The 8,038-nt window shown below is 55.1% G+C and overlaps 1 protein-coding gene across 3 annotated transcripts in view; it reads right to left on the bottom strand.

The window, feature by feature from the left end:
• Positions 1-2,321: 2,321 nt before the first annotated feature.
• Positions 2,322-8,038, bottom strand: part of ATCAY (ATCAY kinesin light chain interacting caytaxin) — a 30,104-nt gene continuing 24,387 nt past the window's right edge. Inside the window, exons 11-13 of one of the 3 annotated variants that reach the window (XM_073220457.1) lie at positions 7,720-7,791; positions 6,490-6,530; positions 2,322-4,850 (exon numbers count right to left, since the gene is read on the bottom strand). In XM_073220457.1, the coding sequence (XP_073076558.1) occupies positions 4,588-4,850; positions 6,490-6,530; positions 7,720-7,791 (376 nt within the window). In that variant the 3' untranslated portion in view covers positions 2,322-4,587. The remainder of the gene's footprint in view (positions 4,851-6,489; positions 6,531-7,719; positions 7,792-8,038) is intronic. The other 2 variants (XM_073220458.1, XM_073220459.1) reach the window with 2 other exon arrangements.

Genomic DNA, 8,038 nt, shown 5'->3' with positions numbered 1-8,038 from the left:
GGCCCTCCTCTTACCCTCCTCCCTCTGGCTAACTTTGACCAGACCATAGTGTGTCATCTTGGACATCCCCTCCTCCAGGAAGCCTTTCTGGATCTTCCACACAGGGAGGGCCAGTTCTCTGCTATGTATTTACAAGAAGCCCAATATCCTCACCCCCAAGGCCTGCCCTGTTTGTCCCCTATGACCTCTACAATCTCCCTCCCCCCATGTCCCCTGCAGGATCTGCAGAGGCCAAGACAGCTGAGAGAGACAGAAAGCGAGTTATCATGTTGATAACCTGGTTAATGGACTCCCTGAGCGGCTATTACTGACCTGAACTGCTATTTAGGTCAGGAGAGGTCAGAGGACACAATGACCCTTGCTTTGAAGGTGGCCTCCAGGGGCAGAGGGAATAAATGGCTGTGACAATGTGTCTTCCCGGATGGCCTACACCTTTCTCCTCCTCCCACCTCCAGCCCCTTCGAGCTTCTGCTTTGTCTCCCTCTGGACCTCAGTTTCCATGACTGGCATTATGGCTGGACCTGTGACCCCTGAGCGCCCATCGGGCACTCAGCAGGCGGGCAGGGAAGCTGGCTCCAGGTTGTGACCTCTGGCCCAGTTTCTATAACAAGAATTTCCTGGGAGCCTCCTCCTGGGGCACGTGGCCTGGCAGTGCACCTCTGGGAGGCCTCCGGGTGCCGCTCACCTGGCACGCAGGCTCCTGATACAGACATGCCCATCCCCAGGCAGCCCGGGTCCAAGGTCATCAAAAGTGGCTGTCCTGCCATAATTGAGTGAGTGAGGTTTTAAGAAGCCCCTTTGGGTGACTATAGAGACTCAGTGGGATGGGGAGAAAAGGGGTGGGCCTGTCACGCCTCAACTGGGAGAGGCACCCTGTGATCCAGCACCAGCTCTGCCCCTGGTCCCTCCAACCCCCGGCTCCGTGAAGCTCCACCCACTCCTTTTGGGGCACGCCCCCCCCAGTCCCTGTGAACCATTCCCTCCAGGAAGGACACTTTGTCTGACACAGGATCAACGCACCATCACCAACCCGATGGTGACTTTGTGCAGACGTCACCCCTGCCACAGCATCCTTGACACCAGCAGTTCCCAAAGTCCCAGGCATGGACACCACCTGCACCTGGTGCTGGAGGTGGAACTGTGACTGTTTGAGGGGGCACAGCCCCCCCAGCCAGCCTGTGTGACCCTGGGCAAGCCACATGTCCTCCCCGGGCCTCAGTCTCTCCTGGGTAACAGGGTTACTGTGCTAGGAGGGGCACAGGCTGTTTTTACTGTTATCGGTATTGTTATTATGATACTGTGATCTATGGTAAGAAATACATATCTGGTCTCAGTCCCACTTCCTGGCACAGAGCTCCTAAAACCCTTGGAATTGCCTAAGTGATAAGCAAGAAAAGATAAAATCTTTTGTTACAATATTCGGTCCTTGTCCTTGGTTCCTGAAATATCTCCAAGACAATGAAGGCAGAAGAAGCATCTTTTGCTATTTGCTATAAACCCCTCAACCAGCACCATGAAGCCTCCACAGAACCCCCGAAGGACGGGGTTTGGACAGCCCCCAGGTGGGTGGGCCGTGGAGGAGCTGACGGGCGGCGTCTGGGAGACCATGGAAGCTCTGCCCCCTGCCCCGTACCTGCCCGCCGCCTCTCCGTCTGGCTGTTCCCGAGTGAGATCCCTTATAATAAGTGGGTAATCGACTAAGTAAACTGTTCTCCTGGGTTTTGTGAGCGGTTGACGGAAGATTGAGGGACCTCCGATTTTTGGCCAAGTGGGACAGGAGTTATGGGTGTCCTGGGGACCCACTACTGTGACTGGCGTCTTATGGGGCTCAGCCCTTAACTTGTGGGGTCTGCCCTAACTCTGGGTGGTGTCAGAATCTAGGTAAATTGAAGGACACCCAGCTGGTGTCTGACAAGAATGACAGAATTGCTTGGTGTGGGGAAAAACCCCTACATCTGGTGTCAAAAGTGATGGTGTGAGTGTAGAGGAAATAGGGGTTTCCCTTTCAATAATAATAGGATAATCATTAATGATCAATGATTATTTGTGGAGTTATTATTAACTACCAACTTTTGTCTGGTTGGATTCCAGACAGAATTTGAGACAGGAAAAGAACTTGAATCGCAGGCAGCCGGAAGGGTCCTGGGAATAACCCTGAGGGGCCCCCATCCAGCAAAGGGAGACAGAAGCAAGACAGGTTATGGCCCCCGGTCGCCCGAGGTCACCGGGCACTTGGCTGTGCGCCTCCCATTGTCATTAAAGCTCTTTCCTCCAGACCAGCGCCACACTCCTTGCAAGTAGACACAAGTAGTAAACCTCCCTTCTCTGTTACAGTTTATTTCCACATAAAAATCCCCCAAAGCTCCTGGAAATGTCTGAACACGGCAATGGTCATCATAATGAATTGCTTTTGTTTTTTAAAAACCGCAAAACTCGCCATTGGAAGGATGGGTGTATGAGCTATGATTTTGGGAGAGGACTTGACCCAGGTGTCACAGGAGGAAAGCCCAACGTCCCATTATGACAGGCGCCTGGGGTCCATTGCATTTTGGCCACAGCTGCCCCAGAGATACAAATGGTTTGCATAACCAGTTTTGGAAGTCAAGCCCCGGATGTAGTGGCCGTGTGTGGACAGAGCTGTGCGGCAGAACTTCTCACACCTGCGGACAGGTGGCTGGTCCCGAGACAGCCTCTCAGGGGGCTCTCTTTTCTGGAAGGGGCTGCTGTGGCCAAGTTGGGGTCCTTCGATCCACTTTCCTATTGTCCGTGGCTGCTGGTGGTCCAGAGGGGTGGTGGGCGGTTCCTGTCGGAGTTGTGTGGCTAGAATCTTTAGTCTGTGGGCTGCTTCAGGGTAAAATGGGGTCTGTCCTTTTTTGACCCTCTGTCACCTTTATAGGCACTCAGTAATTGTCAGATTGGGTAGAACGCATCAGTTCCTATCTCTGGCTTCTTTTTTTGAGCCTGTAGCAAGGGACAAGCCTTCCAGAAGTTACTGCATTCTTTGGGGTGGGAGTGTGGGGCCTTCAGGGCCATGGGTCAGACTCCAGTGAGCAGAGCTGGTGGCCACCGGAGCCTGCAGTTTGGGGCAGCCTGGCAGATGCCTGGAGCTCCTTTTGTGAGAAGAGGTGCTCTGGGTGGGGGCGCGTAACAAGCAGACCTGGGATGGTGAGGGCCTTTGGGAAGGCAGCCTGGAGAGGCCCTTCCGCCAACCTGCCCCTGCCTCAGGCTCCCGCTAACACACTGCGGCCCAGAATATGGTCCCTGTCCTTTATTTGACATTCAGGAAACAGCAGAAACACAACTTTAAAAACCCCACCCGACCTCTAAATAGCCTGGCCTCACCGGGACACTGCTGGGACATAGAAGATACAGGCCCATAGCCACCCAGAAACCCCATATTTCTCAAGGTGGAAGCCGCTGGCATTGGGGTGGGATGGTTCCTTAACGTGCAGGGCTCTCTGTCGTGTGGCAAAGCAGCGGACATCCCTTTCTGGGGACACTAAATGCCAACAGCATCCTCCCACTGTTGGGATAACTCAGAACGCATCCCATGATGTCCCAGGTTCAAAAGCATTTGACATCTCTGCCAAGGGCAAGAAACTCACACTCAGAAACTGGGGGGGCAGGCCGACCAAACCCCAGGGACACCTGCTAAGAAGCCAGCTACTGAGCTGCTAAGGGGGGCCCAGAGACTGTGCCCACTCAAGTTTACAGAAATAGAGACTCTCAGGATTGGAGGGACCATATTCTTTAAGCCCTGTCCAGCCTTCTCTTCACTGTCTCCAGAGACGGGGGTTGGGGCTCACTGCCTCTAGCGGCCACCTGACTGGCGTTTGGACCACATTAGAAAAATCCATCTTTTGTCCAAGGGAAGGGTGCCTCCTTTGAATCAGGTGGCCTAGCAACCAAAGCCACTCGATTTATTTCCCAAGTGAACTTGAAAACACTCGTGTGTCCAGTACCCTGTCTCTTCCTTTCCCTTGGTCTGCATTTCTGAGATGAGCCTATTTCAGAGCTGGGTTTCTCTCGGTGGCAGCCCAAGGGGTGCCTCCTAACCCCGTGTTGAGGGGGTGCTGGAGAAGTGGGGACAGTTGAGTTCATTCCCTAGGTAGGAGGTATTGGTCGGGACTGCCCTGTGGCGTGGCATCTGTGGTAAAGGGGCTTGAGAATGTTCTAGGTTGGGGGGTATGGTCTTGCAACCGTCAGACCATGATGGTCACGTGGCTCTCACGCTGTGGGCCTCTGACGCCCCTAGAGAAGGTGGGTGTCATGAGAGACGAAGAGGGCTGGGCAAATGACATGCCATGAGGTTAGAGGCTGGGAGGTGCCGAGAGCCTGGCATTGCTGGGGGCTGAGCTTCTAGGCCGGGTGTCCAGGGCTGCAGGGGCTGTTCTGGGAGGAAAGGCACAAGAACGAATCCAGACCTGGCCAGGAAGCCAGTGGGTGTCCGGCTCCAACCCGGGCCAGGTGTCGGTCGAGGAAGAGAAGGGTCTTGAACCAAGACTTTGTGCAGCTACGACGGGTCTCTGAGGCCACCAAGGGCACGTGGGTCATGCCCTGTGCTTCTCGCTCTTCTCTGCCGTGAGCTCATGCGTGTGGAGGGGTGGAGGGCTGAGAACCGGGTCCTTTTCTGGAACGCACTAATACTGCATCACGTGAAAAAAATATCTCCAAGCAGCTAAAAGGATGCCAGGTTTCAGAGATGGATGGAGGAGACGGGCACCGTCCAAAGACTGGGGCTCGGGATGAGGTGGGGACGAGATCCAGGGCCAGAGGGTGTCTGATGGGGGGGTTCTTGGCATCTGGAATCTTCCTTCCTGTCTCTCTCTGTAATCTCAGCTCAGGACATGCTGGGGAGGGAGAAACACAGGCCACATTATTATTGTGGTTTTTAAAGAGGGTGGAAAATGCTGTTCCATGTGCATGGAACCCAAAAGAATGATCTCATCTGGCTTCAGTGGGCCCTCAGCAGCAAGAGTGGCACCTGCCCTTCAAGGTCTGCCACCTGCCACCCACCTCACAGGTGTGGTTCTGAAGGGAGCGACTCTCTCAGTGCCCCAGCAGAACAGGCCCTAGAGGTGGGGCCCTAAGACCAAAGGGGAGTTTCAGCCCATTTACTTGGCCACTCACCCCATCCACCCATCCATCCACCAGTCCGTCTATTCACCCTTCCGTCCACCTACCCATCCAACACCCCTACTCCCCATTCACTCACTTATCCATCCACCCAGCCACCCATCTGTCCATCTATCCATCCATTGCTATGATTTTTTTGTTTTTAATCATTAAAAAATTGTAAACATTTATTTTATCATTTCTACCCAAGGACTCCCAGGAAAGGGTCTAATTCTTCATTTCTGATAGCTGCTGACTTTCGCTCGTGGTAGATGATTTCCTTGTGTTTTGTGTCTGTGGATGTGAACTCATCTCCAGAGGGCATGGATTGAGATGATCTTGTCAGAAATGCATTAGGAACTTGCTTTGGCTCAGTGTTCCCAGGGCAGTCCTGGGCTCTAACACCACTTCTGATATTTATTTTCTGAGCTTGGGGTTTCCCGGGTCACATGGGTAACGTGAAGGCATGCAGCCAGGCCACGGTCCAGATGAGTAGAAGAGTGTGTAAAGGATGAGGACTTAACAGTGCATGTCCCAAAGAAAGGTCTGGTCCTTTCCCGGCTCCTGGTGGTGGTGGTGGTGGTGGGGTCACGTCTCAGCCCTTAGAATGTCCTTGCTTGACCTGGGAACCTGGGTCATTTCAGATAGCCTGTGCTAACAGTGCGTTTAGGGTGGGGGTTATCAACTCAGCCTCTGCAGAGGCTGGAGACTAAGGTCAGCTATGTGGGTGTCAGCCATGCATGTGTGACTGCTCCCCGGTAAGTACCCTGGACACCAAGACTTGCGCACCTGTCCCTGATTGGCAACATTTGCTGGGAAGTGTATTGCTGGGAGGGTAAAGGGCTATCGAAAAGCCCTCCTGGGAGATGACAGCTGGGAGTTCATGCCTGGTCTGTCCCGGCCCCCACCCCATGACCTTTTTCCTCTGTGTCCATCCATCTAGTGTAAAAACCAAAATTGAACACGTAACTTAGCTTTGCTGAGTTCTGTGAGTCCCAGCAAACCACTGAAACCAAGGGTGGGCTCCGGGACCCTGGACACCCAGAGGGGCTTTTCCTGGCATCTGGGACTGGGCAGACAGTGCGCCGTTTGGCTGAGTTACATCCGGGGCTCCAGGGGCCTGGCTTCAGGTGGGCATCCCAGGCAGAGCTGACCTGTTGTTCAGCTCCGGAGCCTCATGTCGCTGGCGCCCTCTGGAGTTGTTCAGGGACGGGATGCCCGGCCCCAGGGGAGGCCCAGTTGTCATCGGAACCACGGTCCCTCTGCCTCTCTGGTGCAGTATTCCCCCGCCCCAAGTGATAAATTATGAGGCAGTTGTCACAGGGTGGGCTCTACTTAGAATATCTAAAAAAAAAGGCACCAAGATCTCCCTACCTCCCACCCACCTTTCCTGATCTTCTGTGACCGGAGCAGACCTGTGGAAGATGGAGGGAGTCTTAGCATTATTTGCCTATTTTGGGATGGGGGGGCTTGGTATTTGGCTGTGAGCCCCATGAGGGCTGACCCAGCTTTGTCATCGTCTGGTACAAAGCAAGTGTCAGCACGTGTCTGCTATGTAACAAATGAGCCGGCACAGGCAGTGGTGAGGGTCCTAGCTGAGGCCCTTCCAGGATGCACAAGACCGCTAATGTGGCTCCGGGTCAGCCAGGTCCAGGGAAGCCGAACCGGTCCCTGGGGACTTGCATAAAGGTGCTCAGCCAGAACCTTCATTTGAGAGCAGGACCTGGTCTCCTGGCCGCATCGGCTGCCCACAGTCCCTGTGCCTGGCCTGTGCTGGATGCAACGGGAGGAGGGGGTGGTGCTGAGATGCAGCCACTGCCCCCCAGGAAGCTCAAGGACAGGAGGAGGGTATGTCCAGTGGCAAACGCAGGAGGAGGACCCAACAGAAAGAGACAGAAAAGGCGGAGGGTCAAGGACGGGGGCGGAGCCAGGCGGCACCTGTCCGCACATCCAGGGCGAGGCACTAAGGACCTTCCGTGGATAGTCACTGGATTTCTTTATAAAAGGAAGAGGGCAGGGAGAAAATAGGGGCAACTGTGTAACAGGTACGGGGTCTCTTTTAGGGGTGATGGAATGCCTTGGAACTAGAGAGAGGTGCTGTCTGCACAGTACTGCCAGTGTGCTAAATGCCACTGAATTGTGTGCTTAAAGTGGCTCGTTGCATGGCATGTGAATTTGACCCCAACAAAATAAAGAGCGGGAAGGGCGGGAGAGGGGTGCAGTCCACAGGGCTTTCCCGGACAGGGAGCATCTTCTGTACCTGGGATGCTCAGCATCTGAGCCCTAGCCCCCCTTGGGGGCAGGGGCGACCAAGGAGCAAAACTTTACATTTTACTGACTTAATTCATTTAAATATTAACAGCGGCCTCTGTGGTGGGGGGCAGGGGGGCCACCCCTTGTGGGACAGCCGAGGGGTGGAGGGAAGAGTGGTCCCCGATACTGAGCATTAGGAGGGAGTGGGCGTCATGCCAGCCGACTCACGCCCGCCTGCTTCCTTCATCAGTGTGATACCATCAGGACTGTGAGCACCCCGCAAAGACTGGTGGCCCGGATCAGACACTGTGGGGGGTGTCAGTTCTCGCCCACGGCCTCCCGCACACTTACCTGTCCCCCATCTGTGCTGCCTCTGGCTTCTCCTCCGGCCTGGGCAGGACCAACTCTGGCGGCGGCCTCGCGCTGGGGACAGAGAGAGAGGCGACCATGGATGACAAGCCCGTGTGGACCAAGGGGCTCTCGGCTCCCCCCGGGCCTGAGCCCCGGGCGGCCTGAGGGCAGTTTGGAGAGCATCTGCTGCCCCAGGAAGCGTTGGCCCCAGAGGCTGGGGACGCGAGATCACCCAGGGGTTCATGAAGAGGGCAGCATCCTTGAGGCTGGGAGGAAGGGGGGTGTGCGGGGCCAGTAGGGGGCAGGAAGGATCCTGGAC

The sequence above is a fragment of the Manis javanica genome, chromosome 13 (genome assembly GCF_040802235.1).
Source record: "Manis javanica isolate MJ-LG chromosome 13, MJ_LKY, whole genome shotgun sequence".
NCBI classification, from domain to species: Eukaryota; Metazoa; Chordata; class Mammalia; order Pholidota; family Manidae; genus Manis; species Manis javanica.
Note: the sequence above shows the minus strand (reverse complement) of the source record. Positions and strands in the feature narration are given on the sequence as shown.